This window comes from Nilaparvata lugens, chromosome X (genome assembly GCF_014356525.2).
Source record: "Nilaparvata lugens isolate BPH chromosome X, ASM1435652v1, whole genome shotgun sequence".
In the NCBI taxonomy this organism is placed as follows: Eukaryota; Metazoa; Arthropoda; class Insecta; order Hemiptera; family Delphacidae; genus Nilaparvata; species Nilaparvata lugens.
The window spans coordinates 8,610,974-8,636,252 of record NC_052518.1 but is presented as its reverse complement, the minus strand read 5'-3'; the positions used below and the strand labels follow the sequence as shown (position 1 = coordinate 8,636,252).

The 25,279-nt window shown below is 38.0% G+C and overlaps 1 protein-coding gene across 5 annotated transcripts in view; it reads left to right on the top strand.

Annotated features, from left to right (window-relative positions):
* LOC111064506 (transcription factor AP-2-epsilon) overlaps positions 1-25,279 on the top strand; it is a 156,702-nt gene that overhangs the window by 115,419 nt on the left and 16,004 nt on the right. For all 5 annotated transcript variants that reach the window (XM_039442351.1, XM_039442352.1, XM_039442350.1 and 2 more), the window contains one exon: positions 10,678-10,729. In XM_039442351.1, the coding sequence (XP_039298285.1) occupies positions 10,678-10,729 (52 nt within the window). The remainder of the gene's footprint in view (positions 1-10,677; positions 10,730-25,279) is intronic.

Here is a 25,279-nt window from a genome sequence, read left to right as displayed (position 1 = left end):
AATGAGAAAGGTGTGATTTTTGTAATGGGAAAATGAGGGTAATAGAGATTGCAACTGTGTCTGAAGCTGAATAGGTCGTTGAGAAGTGGAGGGTCTTTGAAATTTTGCGGTTGAATATGTTTTCAAAGATAATAATTCATTTATGATGTTAATAAAGCTAGAATTACATGTTGGTTTATTGCATTACATAGTCATAATATATAGCTTGTCTCAATTAGATTATATGAAGAAATGTAACTTGATAATAAAACTATTCGTAGAGAAACATCAATTTCGTTCAAAAGAACAACTATTAGAGTAATATTCATAAGCATTTATTATTTCGATGCAATACTGTGGATTATTCTGTAGGAATACTTGTCTCAAATGAACTATTTAAAATAATGCAACTTGAAAATAAAAAAATGTCAAGAGACTCATCATTTTTCGTCCAAAAGAACTATTAGAGTAATTCATAAGCATTTATTATTTTGATGCAATACTGTGGATTATTTTGTAGGAATACTTGTCTCAAATGAACTATTTAAAGTAATGCAACTTGATAATAAAAAATTGTCAAGAAACCATAATTTTTCGTTCAAAAAAACTATTAGAGTAATTCATAAGCATTTATTATTTTCATGCAATACTGCAGTTTATTTTGTAGTAATACTTGTCTTAATTGAACTATTTGAAGAAATGCAACTTGATAATAAAAAAATTTCAAGAGAACCATAATTTTTCGTTCAAAAGAACTATTAGAGTAATCCATAAGCATTTATTATTTCGATGCAATACTGTAGATATTGATGCTGTAGATTATTTTGTAGTAATACTTGTCTTAATTAAACTATTCAAAGTAATGCAACTTGATAATAAAACAATGTCAAGTGTCAAGAGAACCATAATTTTTTGTTCAAAAAAGCTATTAGAGTAATTCATAAGCATTTATTATTTCGATGCAATTCTGTAGATATTGATGATGAGAAAATACCTAGCTCTCTAGCTCACCCCCATAAAAAAATAGAAGTTCTTAACCGTCTTTCAGATACTTTGTTGGGCTTTAAATGTTCCGTCATGATGAAGTGAAAGAGAAAATCGGAGAATCGTTTACAAATGTTTTTATTAAAAAAGTGATACCGACCTGGATCCAGTTTGATCCAGTGGTTGAGGAAATTGATACGCTATCAGACGATGTGAGGGTTGAGAATTTAATTTTGAAAAACGTCAAATATCATCAATTTTTCAAAAACACTGGACCCTATCTGGTGATTTTTTGTGAAAGACCCTCCCTTTCAGGCCCAGAGTGGGATGGGGTGGCGTAAGGTCAGTTCTAGGCTTTCATCTCTTTCTAAACGCTGACAAGGGTAGCTGTGGTCATGCTTGCTTGTGGTCTCAGAAAAACCGGAGACATTTATTTGAACCCAGCAGGAGTTTTTACCGCAATAATCCAACTGCTCTAAGCGCCAGTCTGTACGCTTATAAGTGAGGCATTTTTGCTTCAAATTCAACCTCTTCTGGCATTATATTATTCCACAGAAATTATACTCGTTGTCATTTGAAATATTGAAATGAAAACTGTTTGGGTATACTCTATTAAATTATAAATAAAAATTAGAAATCCAAGTACCCTTTTAAAATTGTTCAATCAATGCTATATAATGCCATTATCAAGAGAAAAAGTTATTCTATTAAATTAATATACTCAGTTAATTGTTTTTTTTATTTGTATAGATTTTCTCTTCAGATTCAACTAATTTTGTGGTAGCGATGTATTTGTTGCTTTTCCATTTTTCAATATTGTTTTTGTCATACTTACTCAATTGCAGCTGTTTTCCATGCATCAAATCAAGCCAGTAAACAGCTGTTTTCAGAAAAAGAAAACATGTGATTTTCATTACAGCATACTATACTGTAAAGAGATCATATGTTCTCTTTACAGTCGAGTATGTTAGGACTCTACTGAGTCCTAATATCATCTGAGTAACTAATATACTAACTCAAATAATTAGAGAACTCATTTAAGGAGTTTCAAGTTATAAAACTCATCTGAAATCTTATAATTTACGCCTGTATTATTTTATTTGAGCTCGAAGGGTCTGTCTATTATGAACTAGGCGCTACGGGCTAGGCCATGTTTATAGAATGCAGTAGCTCGAGCAGCAGCAGGTAATGGTTTGTCACAAAGTAAAATTGTGACGAGAAAATAATAAATAATATTATTGAAAGACGCTCGACTATCAGCAAGGCTAGCCGACCGCGGAGATAAGGAAGGTACCGATGGCGCATCATCTTCCGCGCATCAAGACGATTTCCACCGCCTCTGGCGGCGGCTCAACTCCATCCCCTCCACTTTGGGGAGTATTTAAAGCCGGACGAGCCCCAGACCACAGCATTCCGCTCACAAAACTTCCTGCTCCTGGTACAGCGGCCCGTTGGCTGCCGTACGTCCCCGACCTCCTGCCCTGGTACAGCGGCCCGTTGGCTGCCGTACGTCCCTAACCTTCCATCCCCCTAGGGCACAGCGGACCGTTGTCTGCCGTCCCTGTCCTCCCATCTACCTAGGGCACAGCGGACCGTTGTCTGCCGTCCCTGTCCTCCCATCTATCTAGGGCACAGCGACCGTTGTCTGCCGTCCCTGTCCTCCCATTTCCCCAGGGCACAGCGGACCGTTGTCTGCCGTCCCTGACCTCCCATCACCCAAGGGCACAGCGGACCGATGTCTGCCGTCCCTGACCTCCCATCTCCCTAGGGCACAGCGGACCGTGTCTGCCGTCCCTGTCCTCCCATTTCCCCAGGGCACAGCGGACCGTTGTCTGCCGTCCCTGACCTCCCATCACCCTAGGGCACAGCGGACCGTTGTCTGCCGTCCCTGTCCTCCCATTTCCCCAGGGCACAGCGGACCGTTGTCTGCCGTCCTGTCCTCCCATTTCCCCAGGGCACAGCGGACCGTTGTCTGCCGTCCCTGACCTCCCATCTCCCTAGGGCACAGCAGACCGTTGTCTGCCGTCCCTATCCTCCCATTTCCTCAGGGCACAGCGGACCGTTGTCTGCCGTCCCTATCCTCCCATTTCCTCAGGGCACAGCGGACCGTTGTCTGCCGTCCCTGTCCTCCCATTTCCCCAGGCACAGCGGACCGTTGTCTGCCGTCCCTGACCTCCCATTCCCCCAGGCACAGCGGACCGTTGTCTGCCGTCCCTGTCCTCCCATCTCCCTAGGGCACAGCGGACCGTTGTCTGCCGTCCCTATTCTTCTTTCTCCCCAGGGCACAGCGGACCGTTGTCTGCCGTCCCTATTCTTCTTTCTCCCCAGGGCACAGCGGACCGTTGTCTGCCGTCCCTATTCTTCCTTCTCCCCAGGGCACAGCGGACCGTTGTCTGCCGTCCCTATCCTTTCTGTCCTTCCTTTTCCTACTCCACTGGAGCGGAACCGAGGCCGTAAGGCCGATACAAAATTACATCAAGTGGTGTCATCAGAGAAGAGAGCGACCTTCACGCCGTCAGAAGCACCAGGAGGTGCTGTTCACGCCAGCTGAGGGACAAAGAAGAAGAAGAGGAACTTCGACTTGCCTCCTTTCCCCGCCCACATTACGACTGAGCGAAGTCATCCAGGAGCAACACCTGGGTATCAATCACCCACCTCTGAAGCTACTCAGGGTGTACGTGATAGATTGGCGCCCAACGTGGGGCACGAGGCAACGAAGTAAGAATCATGAGTGAACAGGGAGAGTCTGATTCAGATGCTCAACACCAGGAGCTGACAGAGGATCAGTCGGTCGAGGACATAAACCCCGAGGTGATAGCCGACCCCAGAGTTTCCTGGATCTATAAATTGAAAAAGGAAGAAGCATTCAATCTTCTACAAGATTGGGGCATAGTGTCATCTGGAACACTTGCTGAGTTGAGAAGGTTGTTAGTAGAACAACATAAGAAGATGGCTGTACGTTATCCCAGCCCAAGACCAGGAATAGTGAGCAGAAGCAGTGAGGAATCCGGACACTCAGCAACAGGTACTCATGCTGAAGTTGGAACCAACATTCACACAAACCCCCTCATGGACCCAGGGGCGGTATGTGACAAAGTAAGAAGCTGGAGACTGTCATTCAATGGCCAATCAGATGCTCCCAGCTTCTTAGAAGGCTAGACGAGCTACAACAAGCTTATGGGCTCACTGGCAACCAGCTACTAGTCGCGCTGCCTGAATTACTGGTTGGTAAAGCTACTCTATGGATGCGTAATCGTCGTGACCAGTGGAAATCGTGGGACAATTTTGTGACAGATTTCAGATCACGCTACTACCCACTCACCTATGAGGAGGACCTCGAGAATTTAATACAGACAAGGAGCAAGGGGAAGGTGAATCGTTTGACGAATTTCTCGAAGATGTACTGACACTCATGAGGCGACGAGGAGGTCTCACAGACGAGAATAAATCACAGAGAGTGTATAAAAATCTTCTCCCACGGTACAAATTGTATATTCGGCAATCAGATGTTCATAGTATCAATGAATTGGAAAAATTCGCGAGGGAGTATGAGCAAATAAAAGCAGAGGAGAAACAGAATAGACAGAATTCGAGAGTTCACATGATTGAGGACACGAAAAAGATTACAAGGCTCAAGGTTGAGGAAGTTATAACCCCTACTAGTAACAGACCATCTCTTAGTGAGTCTGAACCCATGTGTGGGCAATACAAGAGACCGGGGCACTGGAGATCACACTGTCCCGATATTCCACCATGTAAAAGGAGCGGAAAAAGAGCACTGATATGTGTCTGTGATGTGCAGAAGGAGAATAAAACTCCGAACAAGACAGCAGTGATGCGAACGGCACACAGGATTCCTGTGATTGAAGAGTCATCAAGGGACAACAGACTATTCATACTGTGACAATCGGTGGTAAAAAGTGTCGGGCATTACTAGATAGTGGCGCTGAAGCTAATTATATGAGTAATGAGGTTTATGAAGTTCTCAAAAAAATAGGGATGATAAGGAAGGTACCAACTCATCACCACGCAATATTAGCTGATGGACGATCTACCCCATTAAATGGGAAGCTGACAACTAATGTAACTATAGGACAAATCACAGTTCCACTAGTGGCGTCTATAATGGAAGGACTTGGACAGAGTTGCTATTAGGCATGGAATTTATGCGTGATAACAAGTGAATATTCACACATCCACGAGAGGTGGAGTGGGATCCTCCCCAATTGAATCCTTCAAGTCAGCGAATTATGTCAGGATTGCTCTTATTGAGGACTGAGAGAACATCAGTCCCAACAATAGCGGCTGTAGACTCCAATCTCCAGACAACAAGAGTCGGAACAGAAGATGTTCAAGAAGATGGTTTGAACAGAGTCGAATCCAATGCCTTGATTGATAGAGGCAGAGTTGTCATATATTCAAGACAACATCCAGGGATGACATAGTTGATCACTGTGATGTAATGAATGACTCTGAACGACAGCCCGATTTATCCCAACTGTCAGAGCAAAGACTTTGAACTCCGAGAAAGTTAGGATGGAACAAATGCCACCTCATGGCAAGTCAGAATCTAGCCCTTAGGTCGAAATGGAGAGGATACTCGAGGTGAGATACCACCTCCACAGACCAACTGACACCCCCGCTTCACATGACAAAACGAGGGGATAGTGAAAGGATCAGAGTCACCCTTAAATGACAAAGAGACGGTTGAGGTCTCAGTGAGGCGAGTTCCAGTTCGTGTCGAGTCAGATGTTACATCACGGTCAACACAAAGCAGATAGTCCCACTGGATCCAGACCAGGCCCATCTAAAAATATGGATCTGGTGCTGTGCCACCGCACACAACACCATGCAAGCGCAGAAGCAGGTCGACCACGTATAAAAGTCCGGTTACCAGATGGACGATGTAATATGTACCTGTGGATCAGGTATAGAGGACGATCATAGTGGAGGTGTACACCTCTTAAGGTGATGCCTAGATGGCTCACACGCCTTCTAAGGTGGTGCCATAGAGGGCTCCGACACCCCCCCCCCCAAGTAGGAGTGGGTGTCACAAAGTAAAATGTGACGAGAAAATAATAAATAATATTATTGAAATACGCCTACTATCAGCAAGGCTAGCCGACCGCGAGATAAGGAAGGTACCGATGCGCCATCATCTTCCGCGCATCAAGACGATTTCCACCGCCTCTGCGGCGGCTCAACTCCATCCCCTCCACTTTGGGGGAGTATTAAAGCCGGACGAGCCCCAGACCACAGCATTCCGCTCACAAAACTTCCTGCTCCTGGTACAGCGGCCCGTTGGCTGCCGTACGTCCCCGACCTCCTGCCCTGGTACAGCGGCCCGTTGGCTGCCGTACGTCCCTAACCTTCCACCCCCTAGGCACAGCGGACCGTTGTCTGCCGTCCCTGTCCTCCCATCTACCTAGGGCACGCGGACCGTTGTCTGCCGTCCCTGTCCTCCCATCTATCTAGGGCACAGCGGACCGTTGTCCTCCGTCCCTGTCCTCCCATTTCCCCAGGGCACGCGAACCGTTGTCTGCCGTCCCTGACCTCCCATCACCCTAGGGCACAGCGGACCGTTGTCTGCCGTCCCTGACCTCCCATCTCCCAGGGCACAGCGGACCGTTGTCTGCCGTCCCTGTCCTCCCATTTCCCCAGGGCACAGCGGACCGTTGTCTGCCGTCCCTGACCTCCATCACCCTAGGGCACAGCGACCCGTTTCTGCCGTCCCTGTCCTCCCATTTCCCCAGGGCACAGCGGACCGTTGTCTGCCGTCCCTGTCCTCCCATTTCCCCAGGGCAAGCGGACCGTTGTCTGCCGTCCCTGACCTCCATCTCCCTAGGCACAGCAGACCGTTGTCTGCCGTCCCTATCCTCCCATTTCCTCAGGGCACAGCGGACCGTTGTCTGCCGTCCCTATCCTCCCATTCTCAGGGCACAGCGGACCGCTGTCTGCCGTCCCTGTCCTCCCATTTCCCGGGCACCAGCGGACCGTTGTCTGCCGTCCCTGACCTCCCATTCCCCCATGCACAGCGACCGTTGTCTGCCGTCCCTGTCCTCCCATCTCCCTAGGGCACAGCGGACCGTTGTCTGCCGTCCCTATTCTTCCTTCTCCCCAGGCACAGCGGACCGTTGTCTGCCGTCCCTATTCTTCTTTCTCCCCAGGGCACAGCGGACCGTTGTCTGCCGTCCCTATTCTTCCTTCCTTTCCCCAGGGCACAGCGGACCGTTGTCTGCCGTCCCTATCCTTCTGTCCTTCCTTTTCCTACTCCACTGGAGCGGAACCGAGGCCGTAAGGCCGATACAAAATTACATCAAAGTGGTGTCATCAGAGAGAGGCGACCTTCACGCCGTCAGAAGCACCAGGAGGTGCTGTTCACGCCAGCTGAGGGACAAAGAGAAGGAAGAGGAACTTCGACTTGCCTCCTTTCCCCGCCCACATTACGACTGAGCGAAGTCCTCCAGGAGCAACACCTGGGTATCAATCACCCACATCTGAAGCTACTCAGGGTGTACGTGATAGGTTTCTGTTTCTCTCAGCAATATTATTCTTTCTCAGAAAAGTATGACAAAAAATATTGTACTTAGCTTGTACGGTAACGTATTACCGCTTCGTATGATAATCTGGCCCTCAACTACGTTCGGTCCCTTCCCTTATCCCCACCTCAAAAATTGTAAAGATGGAAAAATTGGAAGTTGCAATACAAAATTGAAAAAAGTTAAAATGGAAGTGTAAGGGTAGGCATTCCTGACCGGCAGGCAATTAGGAGGTACTGGGTTCGATTCCCCGGCTGACAAATAATCTTTGTATAGTAGAGCTCATCGAATTTCCACCTAGCTGTTTACCCTGTTGTCAATATTTGCAGTAGCCGAAGTATTCGGAGTGAATTACAGCATTTGATTGGATTTTCGTTTAAGAATAATTTTGAAATTGTGAAGACTTGCCAAATATGCTCAGATTTCTATTTCAAACAATAATGAATTAATATTCTAGTTTTGTTGAATTGTCCTTGCAGTTCTACCACTGATCCTTGAAAATGTCAAGATTCAATCACAATGATTCAAGTGGTTTTTGAACCGATGAACGTATCGGTTTCGAGTCAAAATGACTGACTTAAAAAAGTGAATCAGTTTTTGAACAAATTGAACCGATGAACGTATGGTTTCAAGTCAAAATGACTGACTTAAAAAAGTGAATCAGTTTTTGAACAAATTCATGAGAAATGGTTTTTATAAGTATTAGTATTGAGTTAGATGGGAATTTAAACTTTTCTATCAATAATAACATAGGTTGAAAAGTTGAAAAGATATTGGAATGAAAGCTCGGAACATCCACGGTTATTGAAATTGATTTTGTTACTTTGATCTGAACCTATCACGATTTGTAAGGGTTAGGAATGTGAAACAGAATAACAATTAAAATGCAGTGTTGAACAAAAAAACCAGACTAATGAAAAATGTAATGAGGATACAAGTAACAAAAAAGACTAATAATGAAAAGTAAGAGAGATATGCAGTAGTTGGTTCATTAGCCACTGTAACAATAGCATCGACTAGAGTATTATAGAGTGGACTCGACAATAGAGTAGCCTGATGCTGTGGCGTCTTGACAATGCACTGACCGGTTTATAGAGTATCACAACAATAGAGAGGCCTGACAATAATTAAAAGGCAACAACAATGCTCCTACCAGAGGGAGTAATCTTATTAGTGAATGGAATAATTCACTATCGGTACTATAGTCGTAGTTGACTTTATTAGTGTGCTTATTATTTTTGTTATTATCATCATCATGACTGCAAGCGTCATCAACATAATCATCATCATCATCATCTGTATCATTGTTATGATGAGTGAAATATATATTGTACTCTTGTATTTAGTTACATGTACATGCCTGTTGTACAAATAGTGATGTATTGATTGCAATTTAATGTAGTCAATTTACAGTTATTCTCATTCTAAAGAAAATCTAATCCAAGGAGCAGTCTATCAAGTAGAAAGCCTCCTGTAGAAAATAACCAATCATTTGGTTTACTGAAAACATTCATAAAGTTGTTTTCATTTGACCTGATTTGATTTGAAAATTCAAATTAAGAGGTAAATAGATATTATTAGTTGGTAATATATAATATTGGAAAGGAAAAGAAAAGGAAAGGAAAAGGAAAGGAAAAAGAAAGTAAAAGGAAAGGAAGGTTGAGGGAATGGTGAGGGAGGAAGTAAAAGAAACTACTATTAAAATCATGAATATTCACATGAAAATGAAAAACATTAACAACATTTTTATGATTTGTGATTCTGTCCACGAATAAATAAATAAATAAACTCTCTAAAGCGAAGCTCGTGTTGAGGCATTACTTTTGATTTTTTATTGGAAATCAAACGCTATGAAAAGTGAATATTTTATTGGTATTATAACTCATATTATAATATACAGAATAATCATTACAATAAAAGGCTACCTGTGCATGATAGAGATGAATGCAATGATAGGTGGAGATTAGATTGAATTTCTTGGACATAGTGATCGTATAGTCTAAGGCTCAACTCACACACACGCGACTCTGGTTGAGAAGAGACTCGATTCAAGTGGAGAGCATGTGTTTCCAAATGTTGACAGACGCGGAGACTAGAATCGACTGGTCTGAGTGTCACCATTTGCAAACACATGCTCTCGACTTGAATCGAGTCTCTTCTCAACCTGATGCCTGGTTGCAGAGTCGACAAATAACGTCGCCCATAGTTAACAGCGCGGACTTAACTAGTATTTAACAGGCCAATTTCGTTGCAGAGACGTTTTGTTAGCTATTGCTCTGCCGATAAGAGTAACAGCGCGCCAACAAACAGGTTTTTCCGTTGCAGAGACGAAAAACCCTACAGGCAGATGACGTCATCTGAGGCTACCAATAGCTAAAAGTGCTCTTTATTTAAATGCCCAAAATCGTGCTTATAAATCCACTATACATTCGCGCCAAGAGTATTTTAAGGACATCGATTTATGGGCGAGTTGTAAACTAATGGCTCTGTTAACTATGGGTGACTTTATGTAGCAACTCTGCAACCGGGCATGAGTCGCATAAGTGTAAGTTAATGTGTGCATTCTCTTACTCGCGTGTAGGAGAAAATAAAAGATTTAGAAAAATGAAATGGGAAGAACTGTTGCAAATCCATTACACACAATGTACTTATGAAGAGTTTTAGTGATTGGTATTGTTGAAATTCTAACAAAAAACAAGTCACAAAAACAAACTTTCACTTGTATAATAAAATATTGATCATTCGTACATAATAACGCTAGGCGCATACCAGTTAGTCAAGACAAGACAAGACATGATCAGACACGTTTAGTCACAATACTTCACATAGCTGCTTATGCCGCAACTCACACTGATTAGTCATTGCAATTAGACATGTTTTCATAAGCAACTATGTGAAGTATTGTGACTGAACGTGTCTGATCATGTCTTGTCTTGTCTTGACTAATTGGTGTGCGCCTAGCGTTATTGTTTTAGTGGAGATATACCTACATAAGACCTATGCCTACATCATAGACATGGGCTATAGGAAATCATAATGTAATTTAATTTAATATAATTGAAATTATAATGAAAAACAATATTTTTTATGTTTAATAATGATTAGACAGTTTCAGGTGGGTTCCGAACCACCATATAAGGATTTTTACACTCTTCTAATGACTGTGTTTTTTCAGAATACCAACGTTGACGATACGGGTTTCATCAGTGATCTACCTCTTCTCAAGAGTGAGTACTATTATAATTTTGAATTTCGTCGTTTATAAACATGATCAAAATGAGTAACATATCTTATTAAAGTGTTAGATTATTTCAATAACTACTATATAATTTGTCCTGCTTCTTATTTCTACATGTGAAAAAAATTAATATCTAATTTTTGTGAAAGAGTGATCATGGTTACATCATGGAGTCATTGGTAGTAATTTGTAAAGTTGTAAACGTGAAAATTTCAAATTGGCTCTCACAAAATTTGTACAATTAATACAATTAAATCCACCTATCTAAATCTATACCATGATTTTTGGTGATGACACTATAAATGATATTTCTATAACATATCCATTTGCTGAGTTATTGTTGTTGAGTTATCTTTTTCCAAGAAAAATTTACAAACTATCAGGAGTTTTCAAGTTTTTCTACTCTCATTACAACATTAATTTATCATTCCATCTGTATGATGATCTCGATTTTGAGTTCATTGAGTTAATTTTTTTTATTAATTTTCTTCGAAGCATCAAAAGTAATGAGTTTTTTTTTTCATTTCAACCCCCACATCCATCATCCATCTGTGAGAATGTCTGATAGGTTTATCTGTCTGATAGGTATGTGATGATATTAGATTAAGTGTCGTTTGCACAGTGTGCCAGATTAAACGGGTGAAATCCATACTCGTCCATCTGTGAGAATGTCTGATAGGTTTATCTGTCTGATAGGTATGTGATGATATTAGATTAAGTAACGTTTGCACAGTGTGCATGTTTGAACGGATTAAATCCGTATAAGTCTCTTTTGTCATAATGTGGCTCATTTTAAGTTTAAACCACCAGCTGATTCGATTCAGTTCAAGCTTTCACTATTCAAACGGTCCTTAATCTATAAATCTCGAAGGCATATCAGATGGCCTATAATTAATAAGGTATTATCACACACCGCGGTCACAAGATCCAAACCAGACAGGTCATTCATAATATAATTTATGATATACCTTATCTTGATACTGTACGGTATATTTTAACATATGATGATTTAGTGTACAATTTTTAGGTAGAAGTGGTAGTGAAGACTTTCAGTCTCAACTCCGCCGAATAAATTGTATTTTCAAAGAATATTTTTTACAATATCCGTCAGATAAACTGAAACTCCAAAGTCAAATTAATTTTGTCTACGGTATTTTATAACATATACTGTATAATAATATCTGTATAATAAACTGAAACTTAGTGCCGGCTGCACAACAGCCGGTTAAACTTTAACCGTGATTAATTCCACGAGAACCAATAAGAGAAGCCTTTCAAAAACGCCTTCTCTGATTGGTTCTCGTGTGGAATTAATCACGGGTAAAATTTAACCCGCTTCACATGGGCCTTAAAACTGTAAAAATAATTTTTCCTAACGAGTAGACAATGTTCTTGAAGACTGATAGATCTCTCAGTTGTTCGCACTGTAAAAAGTCAATTCGCCGCCTTCCTCAAGCTACTAATATGTTGGGGACTCACCCTGCCTGGGGGAACCCCCGGGGTGCTTTGCCCGAGGTCAAACAAATCATCCATTCAACACCTCACTGCGATTCTTGCTGCAGTTTGATAATAAAATTTTCGAAAATCAATCCCCCCGGAAAAGGGGTGGTCCGCGGCACGCCCTTAAAAACAACCCCCAGGGCTTTCTATAGGCTAATTGGGGGCCACCCGTCGTCAAAAACGGCACCTACTAACTTCTTTTGTAAAGAGTCGAATAATATTCATAATCATAATGCAATCCTGTCTGAACAGAATCGAACAAATGTCATACTCTAAAGAAACATTATTCCGAACTGGAAAAAATTGTCAAAGAGCAGCTACTTTTTATCTGGCCATAGTAGATTCGAGAAACATTATTCCGAACTGGGAAGCATTGGCAAAAATCTGGTGTGGTACACTCACACAACTTTCCTTGCTCATATTTGAAAATACAATCAGACTTCTGTATATGTGTATATATAATTGTTTTCAGAGTACTTTTTCATTTGTGTAAATTGTGAAATTCGATGATTTTTTTTAGTCGTCATTTTTTAAAAGTCGTCAAAGCAACTGTTCTACAGATAAAATATCTCGACTATGTATTCTTTTTATGAACTGTGCTACCTACCTACCTCATGCACGAGAAGGAGGTTACTAAGTCCATTTCTCAAGGATTGGGTGGACCCCCAATACAAACAAACAATGTGGCAAGGCTTGCGTTATAATATTATCGAAAGCTGATGATTATATGAAATGATACTGATAACTTACCAAAATGAATGAAATATTATACTCCTATATTGATCTTACAGAGCTGTTCTTCTGAGTACGGTATGAATAGTGTAGCTTTATTGTAATTTAGTTTGACTTGTTTTTGGCTGAAGCTTTTATTATCTTATTGAGTTATTTGATTTTATTGCTTTTGCTTTAATTTGAAACTGCTAAGTTTGGATAAGACTTTGTCACCTATGCTGATGCGGCACTGAGGCAGGTAAGAGTGCGGGCATAGATGTAGCGGCAGAAGAATCTTTTACGGGCTGACCTTCCTTGTCGTTGATTACATTATTTTGAAGCACTGCTGCAGAGTCAGCCATATCATTCGCTTCTGGGGACTCTTCGTCATTCTTAGCTATTGGCTGTCAACATTAACAATGAAAAATTCATTTAGAGAAAATACTCAATTTTTTATATGATTCTGAACATATACGGTATAACTATACAATACAATAGACTTTACAATTTACAATACAATAGAAATACACAAAACTTTATAATAAAGGTGATAAGGTAATTTGAATAATAATTAATAAAGGTAATTTATAATAAGTTTGTAGATTGATTAGGAGAAATAGAGGATGTTATTATTTAACATCAACCACAATAATTGTCACCTACTGAGATAACGTCTAGTATAGAGTGAGAAGTAAATTTATAATATAATAATAGCAATTAACCCGTGCTCCGAAAGGGTCTGTTTGAAGCACTAACAGACAAACTGAGAACTTGAAGTACTGAAATCTTGAAGAACTGAAAATAAGCCTATAACTATCCTCGACAAATTCAGAATCAATAGCAAAATCTCATGTTAATCAGTTCAGTAGTTCAGACGTGATGATGCGTCATACGTGAATTTCCTATCCAGTACCTGTATACGCCAATTCTTTCTTTATAATAATTATTATAGATCAATAATGTTATAAACGTTATGTATTAATTCACATCCAAGTCTTTAGAAAACGCACGTAAACAGCAGCAGAAAAGACGTCTGCAGAGGTCCACAGAAAAACGGAGAGACTTCCTTGCCAGGTGTTTGAATTTTGAAACGCAAACAGACATCCATGATTGAAGATTGTATAGTGAGGTCCACGTTATAATGACAGTATTTGATCAACTTTGGTTTTGCTATCCTTGTCTATCATTCGACAAAGCCGGTGGTACTATCCTTTTCTAGGTCCACAACGATGACAATTATGTTTTTGACAGTATAGAAATATAATTAATTAATGCAGAGAATCGGCATCGCTATTCTTCTATCTTTATCCACTGACATTATTATAACATGGACCACACTATAGGAATCGAAAGATGTAGAGTTGATACCAGAGAAAGCCCTAATAATTAATGTGTTTGATGGAACCAATGTGAAGGAACTATAAAAGGACCCTAAATCACATTGGTTCTCCAAAAAAATTTCTTTTACATTTTTTTAAGTGTTGTGTTTATTTGTTGATGACAACTCAGTAGAAAAGCATGTTCCTATCAAACACTGCACAAAACTCTGGCGAGAGGCAGCGCAATAAAAGTCTGTTATAAGTAACAAATGCAACGCCAATTGCATTGAAATTGATGTAGTGAGCTCTCCACACATCAAAAATGGTTTAGTGATAGTAAACTTCCATGAAAATCTACAAAAAATTGATAAATAAGCATTTTTAAAAGTGCTCTTACGGAAATTTGAGTAGGAAAAAGCTTAATGTAGTTGTAAATGGTTCCGATAGATGGCGCTGGCAGTAAAAATGATACAAACTACTTGATACTGTATCAACTTCAAAGAATCGCAGAGAAATGAAACAAAAGGTACAACAGTACTCAACAACTATGTTGTACTGTTGTACACTGAATGAAATAAAGAAGAAGAAAAAGAAAAATCTTCAATTAGAAGATGTAGATTCAAAATTTGTCAGTTGAGAATTGTGTAGGCAGCGCTGCACAGCATTCAAATGTGGAACTACCAGCAGCCAGATTCAATTTCAACTTATCAAATCTGCAAACACTAGTTTTTACCTAATTTCAATACTATCAAACAATTTTCAGATGCTTCAATCAGAAAAAAATGTTGATGAAATAGAGGTTTAATCGTTTGGCACAAATCAAATTTCTATAAAGCTTGTAGTTTTAATGAAATTCGGGTATATTTTTGAGCGATTTTGACAACTCTCACTAAAGAATTGGATAAATGCCAGAATAAGTCTTTCCTCTTCACTTACACGGATCGCTCCACACAGGAGAAAAATCTGGTTCCTACATTGTTTGTTGTGTATGAAACTTTCAGAATAAAGTTCAAATTTTTCTCTCCTATGCAAGAGAAATTTAACAAACGATTTAGGAACTAGGTCTTCCTCTTGTGTGGAGGAAAAAAATACAGGGCTCGGCCCATCCAAAGTTCAAAGCTGGACTCTGTGGCTGTGCCACTCACAGTCCAGATTTAATTTTGGGTGGGCTCCGTACCACAACTTACAGGTTACTTGTTGGTTGAACAAGTAGATATCAAAATGATGAAGTTATAAAATGAATAATGAATGTATTATTTTTTGTGGAATATTACTGGCTACTGAAACTACAACGGTAGTTGTAGTTCATTTACAAAAGTGCCTACTTGCCAAAAGCAAAATTTCTCAGAAAACAAGAAAAACCTTCATTTTATTGAAATAATGAGTTAGTTAATTACTTTTATGTTTGTGAATAAATTGGAAACACAATTTACAAGGTCTCAGATTACAATTTTTCTATATAAATATAGTAGTAAGTATTTATATAGTATTATACTATATATAGTATTAAGCTGTTTTAATATGCAACTAGACAGTTTTGGAAAAAAATATTTGTAATAAGCAAGTTTGGAAATGGACCTTTGTAAAGTAGCTAGTTTTGATACTGTAAATCTAGTTTTGATACTGTTTTGGAAATCTAAAACAACAAAGAGCCTGAAGAAGAGGTTTAAAAGTTTAAAACAGAGTTTATTAAATGAAATGTTCTATTAAACATATTGGAATAACACAAAATCTTATATGAAATGTTAAATCAATGAAATATTGTAGAAAAATTATGGAAAATGTATTCTCTCCAAATATTAAAAATTAGCTTGAACAATGTTCATGTAATTTTTTCAAATGTTGTAAACAATTTATGCAAAATTTTACTGTCTTCAATCAATAAAAAATTAGCTAGCTCAACGTAGATCAAGAAGAGTTGACCAAAATTTCAAGTTAATCAGCCCAGTAGTTCTGACGTGATAATGCGTCAAACATAATTTCCCTATACTTTACACCTGTATAGGCTACGTTTATAATCCAGTTCTTTCCTTTAATATAGTATAGAAGATGATACATGGATGGATGATCATTGTTATTTTACTAAAATATAGAATAAGTTGAATAGTAGTTTCCCTTTCAGAGGGAGTTTTGACAACCCACAAAACTCATTTTTCATTTGAAGATATAACAAAAAGGTGCATATGACCTTATATTTTTGCTCAGCTTGCCAAAATAACCCGCATTCCAATATTAAAATTTTCGACTGACTGTACAGTGAGTCAGTCATTCTATCAGGGCTCAAATAATTTTGAAATTTTATTTAAATAAAAATGGAAGAATATAATTTCTTTAAGTAAATAACAACACCTTCATTCAAAGACATATTAACTGCATGCGTTTTCATATTGCCGATACAGCATTGATGAAACTGTTTATTTAGCACTTTGTCTCAAAAATTGTTCTAGCTGAAAAATTAATAATCCATGCCACGAGTAGGTCTAAAAATTGCATCAGGAAAACGAAGTTTCAAAACTATGTTTTTCAGGTAGAAAGCAATATAGAAACAGATGTTCCTTTTTTAATTCCGACCATATGATTTGGTGATTTCTCAATGAAATCGAATGTACCATTAATGAAATTCAAACATTAATTCTGAAAAATCTAGAAGGAAAATTAAAATTTGGGCTTCCAGGTGCACGAGATTGATATTTTTAGAATCTATGTACAAAATTTGGAGATCTAAATCATTCCCGTTTTTCCGGTATGCAATCCACAAGTTGACATGTTTTGATGCGAACAAACGAACACACGAACAAACACAACCCTACTCTCTCTTATTATATAGATTTGTAGTAATAAAATACAGTGAATTCGGTTTCTACCAAAACAAGTAGCTATTTCTCTTGTGAGTTTCTTCAGTTTATTAGGTTTACATTGAGTTGGTAGATGACATATTGAGATGATTCAGGTCTTCTTGATTCAACTAGAGTTTTGTGTGTAAAAGCTTGAACTAGCTGTAATATTCCCTTTATTTTGGAATCACCTATGATAAAGGCTTAACCTGAGCTTATATTAGTATCTATATTCTATCATTCTGTCAATTAAAAAAGTTTTTTAATAGCTAGATTGAGTAAAGGTTTCAGGTTAAATTAATACAAATTTATAATGTTGAATGAAAAAGACTAAGAAATTGTCAAAAAACCACTGATTTATTGATAATTAGAAAGACCGGTTTCGGTTATTACACCATTGTCAATCTCTGATAAACTTATATCAGAGATTGACTTATATCAGAGAGTTTATCAGAGATTGACAATGGTGTAATAACCGACACCGGTCTTTCTAATTATCAATAAATCAGTGGTTTTTTGACAATTTCTTAGTCTTTTTCATTCAATATGAATAATTACCACAATATCAACTTCTCAACTACACAAAAAGACAAATTTATAAAATAACATCATAGTACCTTCTTTGAAATGCTTTTAATATAAAATAACAGATTAAAAACAGATACAACGGATAATACAAAAGATAAATAATACAAATTTATTATTATTCTCCCAGTTTTATTTTACAAAAAACTCACGAGTAAATCGTTTTAAACAGTAGTTTTACGCTCCTCCTGAGACCTCTTTGATAGTTGTCTTATTAGAAAATAGACTGGACCTCAATGTTTCGTTATAACTTATAATTTAATTGTCGGTAAAATTGAATAGATTAAATGAAATAGCTTCTCTTCTTTCAGCTGTTTAGCCGACGCTACCAGAACGTAGAATCTTTTATTTGAAATGAGAATTTTTATTACACTAGTCGATATCACGCACACGGCCAAATCGATTATTCCGATTACTATTTCGATACATTTCTGTATTTGCTTTTCGTTTAATAATAATCGAAACGTTCACCGTCGATTCTCATCTCGGAATATATAAACAAACTTACGTCTTGTGATCACGAAAATGTCAAGAATTCAATATCATTTCGATTACACGGACATTCTCTGGCAATCGATTCAGAAATGCCCGATATTAATCGCACTATCCGTATTATGATTTGACGTTCAAGCAAATTCTGAAGATGATTATATTGCAAATTAATAAAATATTTGTATTGAACGGGGGGAATGGTTGAAAGCATACCGTTATCCGAATAATTAATTTTCAACCACTGCGTTTGAGTCTCTACAAATAATTTGCTTTGAAATAATCAAGGATAGGCTTCAGTTCAGACAGCAGTATGTACCTATTCGCTTCAAGCTAGAATATGCACAATCAGTGCATGGATAGTATAAGCAACACTATTATCATTCTATCACTTTCTAGTCGTGTATTTGATCAATTGACTAGCCTCAGGTCATTATTGACTCAGTTGAGCATCGTGGATACTAATAATACAGAATAATCATCTTTCAATAACTAAGTTGAGGAGCTCAAAATTAGTTGTGCTCAAAATTAGTTGAGCTCAAAGCAACTGAACTCCAAGTGTACCTCGAAGAAGTTAACTTTTCTATCTGTTTATCTTTCTCTGCTATACCTTACATCAGTGGTCGCCAAAAAGTCGATCGTGAGCTACCGGTAGCTCGTGGGGTAGTTTTTGGTAGCTCACAGAGATGCTCATGCAAAAGAATGTCGAGAAAATCAATGAGGAGAAAAATCCTCCACAGCACCGCAGCAATAACCAAGAATACGTTACAAGTCTTTCAGACTTGAACAACAGTTTGATCAACGATTTCAAGATTTTTAAAGAATATCAAATATGGTGCAATTCATCAACTTTCTTTTGTAGATATCTATGCAGAAGATTTTTCAGTTTGTGCGGTAAAACATTTTGGTGGAGATCAGGCTTCAGTTGAAATGGAATTTGTGGATTTTCAAAATGATCTGTCTCCCAGTTCACTTTCTACAACTGGAAATATTTGGCCTCAAGTCCCCAAAGAAAAATATCCAAATATTATTCAAGTTCCATTGAGGTTGAAAGCTATGTTCAGCTCTACTTACTTGTGAGAAACATCTTTTCAAGTATGAAATTCATAAAAAATTGATATAGGAACGTACTGATTAATGAACATTTGGACAACTGCATCAGAATGGCAGCTACAACGTACACTCCAAACATCAAGAAAATAATTGATGACCAAAAAGAGTTCACTGCTCTCATTGAAATGTACATTTCAACTTCTTTTATACTTTTTGCTATGAGACAAGTAGATTTTAACACTAGAAATGTATCTTTATAGGCTATAGAAGTGAAAAAATTTCATTTTGCGTAGGTAGGTACCGAACTTTCTTCAACCTAATATTCCTTGGTAGCTCACTAGAAGATTTATAAATGCTATTCTAGCTCACAGGCTCATAAGTTTGGCGACCATTGCCTTACATATTAAAATATTGTTGTGAAACTAATGAAAGCCAGTGTATTTTTAACTTTAGATGCTATTTTGCCTCAAAACTAAGCTGAGCGTTTCCACATGTTTCTTTGTTATACTTTGTCAAGTATACTAGATTTTTATAAATTTGAGACACAGTCAAATGCAGGGGACGAGATCTTATCGCGTTATTATCAACAGTTGAGTTCAAATTCAACATCAAACTAATCCAAAATAGCTAGTACGGAATAAGGGCTTAACATCAACAAATCACATATCGAACTGCTCACACAATCTTGTGTCTCTTGATAAATATATATATTAGTCTGGAACTCTTTTGTACGATCTGTGAGTGGAGGATAGATGTTATATTCCAGTGAATAATTCGCCCTGTATTGTAGCGAAACGTCTCATATTATAGAACAACACTACTTGTTAGGTCAACCTCTATTATTATATTATCTATCTTCTTCTTCTTCTTCATGTACCGTCTCCATGGCGGAGGTTGGCTATCATGATGGCGATTTTAATTTTATTTACAGCTGCTCTGAATAGGTCATTGGATGTACACTGGAACCAATCCCTTAAGTTGCGCAACCAACATATTCGTCTTCTGCCCACTGATCTCTTGCCTGTTATTTTTCCTTGCATAATAAGGTGCAATATTTCATATTTCTTTCCCCTCATTATGTGACCTAGATACTTTAACTCTCGTTCCTTAATTTCACCTATGAGCTCTGGCCTTTTATCCATTCTTCTGAGAACCTCTTCATTTGTTACATGGTCTGTATTATGAGATTCTCAGCATTCTGCTTAGGTCCAAAACTCAAAGGCTTGAATTCTCTTTTCACATAATTTATTCAAGGTCCATGCTTCCATGCCATATAACAGAACTGGAAACACGTTTTGATGAATGCTTCCAAGATTAAAGCTCCGGATATTATCTATATTCATCTATATTTATCTACATTATATTACTCTATTATCTATATTCATTGCCCGAATATCAACCAATTCTGGGAGATTCGCATGGATCATGATCGTGGATTTTGATCATGATAATGATTATGGATTTTTGCAACAATGGTTGAGAATTAAAATCTCAGTGCTTGACGAGATGAACTATGATAATATATCATCACATTGGCGAAATTCAGTCCTATTCTTTAGTTACTAGTAGTTCTGTGAACCGTAGACCTCGCGCAGTTATAACGATGTCCCAAACCATAAGCACATCCACACTGATACACTAACTATTTATTTGATCAGATCATGCTTACACAAGATTTAATTATCATATAACGCTTTCCGGAATTTAGCGCGAGAAAACCAGAAGACATCTATAGTGAGGTCCACGTTATAATGGCAGTGGATAAAGATAGAAGAACATCGTTACCGATTCTCTGCCTCAATTAATTGTATTTCTACATTGTCAAAAACAAATTTGGCATCGTTGCGGAGCTAGAAAAGGATAGTAATACCTGCTTTGTCGAATGATAGACAAGGATAGCATCATCAAAGTTAATCAAACACTGTCATTATAACGTGGACCTCACTATAGGCGCCCAGACGAGCTGTTATAAGTTCTTTGCATCCTATTTAATAGTGCATAAAAATTGCATTCAATGAGGCATGCAATTTATAGTCTACACAGCTGCTAATTTTTCACCAAGTTACATTGAGATATTGAATTGCATGCGTCATGGCATGCAATTTATAGTCACCTCGACAGCTGATTTATGATGAATAATTCTATAGTCTGATTTTCACTCTAATATTGACGTATGAAGGAGGCTCCTTTTTCCTTTTATATTATCCTTGAAATGCAAAATTTCCAAAAACCTTGTATATACGTCGACGCGCATTTAAAAGGAACATACCTGTCAAATTTCATGAAAATCTATTACCGCGTTTCGCCGTAAATGCGCAACATATAAACATTTAAACATTAAGAGAAATGCCAAACCGTCGACTTGAATCTTAGACCTCACTTCGCTCGGTCAATAAGCATTTGAAGATGAGTGATTTCTCTGATATGTGAATGGAGGAAAAGATCCTCCTTTATGTTTCAGTGAATAACTCACCCTGTATTGTAGCGAAACGTCTCATATTATAGCAACACACTTGAGATTCGCATTTTTCATGAAATCCATGAAAATCATCATGGACTTTTGCAAAAATTTTCAAAAAATTGAAATCACTCAAACTCGTATAATATAAAATAATGTGTAATCATATCCAGGAGATACATAACTCTATCCCACATGAGTCTAGCAGAGTCTGAAGGCAAGAAGACACACGGAGAAAAATAAAACGTGTGCATGCACACGTGAGCAGACAGATGCATACAGACTAACGTCTGTCTGTATGCATTACAAGATTACAACATTCGTATGCGTTGCAACATTGGAATACCTGGGATCTGGCATTTTTCTGCGTTTGTTTTCTGCTGTGTGCTTTTGCCTTACAACCCAATCGTTTGGCTGTGCCTATTGGTCCTTCAACGATCAATTGAAAGAACAATTTTGTTCCCCGAAAATCGAAGAATAATAATTGTGTACTGTGTATCAATCTTATTGAAGTAAACTATGTAGTCTTCAGTTCAACACTATTTCTTACTACCCTATGACATTTTTACTATTACTAGTAAAATTCGTACTATCATGAATATTATGGAGAAACTATACTAGATACGTTATTCCATGCTTGAATATAGAGTGTCTTAGAAGTAAGGGCGATATTCCATTCGCTCACCCTAAGCTGTGAACTTCATTCCCCCTCTGATGTCGATAAGAAACAAGTGAGGTGTTGAAAATTGAATCGGAACTGGATGTGATTCAAGCAAACAACTTGACGGGGAAAATTGCTCATTGAATTCCTAGTAGCTCTACTTCTAGTACATCCTACTATTTCAGAATACATCGGGATATTTTAGGAAGTATCTGAATATATTTCAAGGATGCACCCCTCCCCCCTGAAATTTAAAAAAAATCAGCTAATGCCTCACCCCTTGAATTGGAAACCCAAAAAATGTCGTCATTCTAAACATTTTTGTGACCCTCCCCCAAGAAGAATTTCAAGGACTCGTCCATTGCCCCTCTCAAGCACTTGTGAATATCAAGAACAGAATTTCAAGCACTCGTGCCCCCCCCCTCTGTGGGCACCCCTGGGATACTGCAATTAAATCAGATTCCAACTTAGCTTCAAAGAGATTTCTAGATTCTCACATGATTCAAGTTTTTTTCTAGGTGATGATTGACGATTTCTAGTAATGAAGATTAAAAACAAGATACTTCAACATAAATACATCAAATTTCATCATTTTTCTAAATCTTGAATAAAATACAGGGCACGCATTGAAATTGAGTGTCTTGTCTGGCTGAACAATTTTGCATTCCATGATGTGCATGGGATTCGAGTGATTGGATGTCTTATAAGAGCAGATTGTACGTACGATGAATTAATTCCCTAACAACCAGAGTGTATAGAATGTAAGTTAGCGAAGAAGCTACACAAAGATAGAAGTTATAAGAAGTAATTACATTCTATACCCTCTGCTTGTGAAATGTACTCATAACCCGTGAAAGTTTATTGTTTTATTGTTTTCATCAGCAATACAACAAAATACAGTACATCAACTGAAATACTGAATACTGAAATTGATCAGTTGCGACCTGAAAACTCTGACACCAGACCTGAGCCAGCCAGGTCACTCGATATTTATTATTATTATTATAACATCAACAAAACATCCTATCAGATATAACTAACAATTTAAAGATACAACTTCTAAAAGGTTCAATTTGAATAATTTGATACTATATTATAATGTATCAGTAGAAATTAATTCCAAACTTATAAGTACACAACTCATATAAAAATTTTCGAATGGAAGTAACTGATGATGGAAATGAACCATTACATTAAATATTAAAGTATGTTTTCCTCCACCTACTGTCTAAAGTACTTACTTTACTCCCTGAAATCTAATACTAAAGTGTCAGTTTTTCGCTCTCGGTAGTAAAAAACAGAAAAACTCCCTAGGGAGTAAAAGTGACTCCGTTTAAATAACATGGGGAGCATCTCTATTTTGAAACTTACATTGTAATAGGTTATAAGGTCTAAGCACAGATGAGAAAGCATAATAGAGGTGTCTGTCATTGAGAAATTTGATCATTTAAAAAATTTTAATCATTTAAAAAAAATGTAGATGGAGGAAAAATGTTGTGTACATCACGAGCGAAAAATACTTTTTCTCCCTCAGGAAAATTGATGTCCTCGGCTTCGCCTCGGGCTTCAAACTTTTTCCCACAGGGAGAAAAAGTCGTACTTTTCACTGTAGATATACAAATAACTATTTTACTCTATTCCATTTTTTGTGTCTGTATATTGTCAACATTGTTGAAATTATACTATGAATTACCTACTATCAAAACCGTGAAAAATTACTTAGACTCCCGAAATTTAAAAATCACTCTTGGAAAACGCGACTCTCAACATAACCTAAACCTGATTCCATTGCTCTAAATTATGAGAAAAACAGTCAAGTAGTTAATCAGAGCATCATAAGACTCCTTTTTTTGAAATCAGTGTTGATTGGTTTTGTTTGATTGGCTCAAACCTTATTCAAATAAATGCTCACATTCTTTTAAAAAACGTGTTAAGTTACCTGAATTGATACACAGCCGCAGTGTTGAGATTAATATTGTTTTAACACTGAAATGACTACTCCCAGACTTATTGTGGAGAATATGACATATTTATTCTCTGACTGGAGGATCCATTTCAAAATATTGTCATTAACTGTTGACAGTGGTACCTGAAATATTATCAACAATACTTAAGCCTGGTTTCCATTAGTAGAGTTAGTGTGACGTAGCCTTATGTACTACTGTATCGCCAGGCTAAATAAATTGATTGATTGATTGATTGATAGTGGTCGAGTAACTGGCATACTAACTCTACTCTACTTACTTGGTCGAGTAACTGTTTTCACTAGAATTGAGAATAGTAGGTAAAGTGTGTTGTCTAGTGAACAGACCTGACCTTGAAAGCTACTCAACTCTACTCTACCCGACTCTACTCTACTAGCTCGAGACTGTTTTCATTAGCATAGTAGTGGTAGAGTAGAGTAAGAAGCGGTGGTGGGGGAAGGCAAGTGATAGAGTGTAGAGTATCTACGGTGCTATCCCACTCTACTCTACTAAAAACTAGTACTCTACCTGACTACTCTACCATGAACATTATCATTGGAAGAGTTCACAAGATAGTTAGTACTTGCCCAGAGAGCTCTACCACTAACTCTACTAATGGAAACCAGGCTTAACTGTTGGCAGCAAATCCTATGTGATTCGAAAGTATGCTCCAGTCAGTGGCTGCATATTTCGTATTTTCCACGATCATATTAATCTACTAATATAGTAGTATACTATCTATATAATAAGAGAGAGTAGGGTTGTGTTTGTTCGCATCAAAACATGTCAACTTGTGGATTGCATACCGGAAAAACGGGAATGATTTAGATCTCAAAATTTTGCACATAGATTCTAAAAATATCAATTTCGTGCACCTCGAAGCCCAAATTTCAATTTTCCTTCTAGATTTTACAGAATTAATGTATAAATTCCATTCATGTGGCATACATTGTTCATTGTTGTTT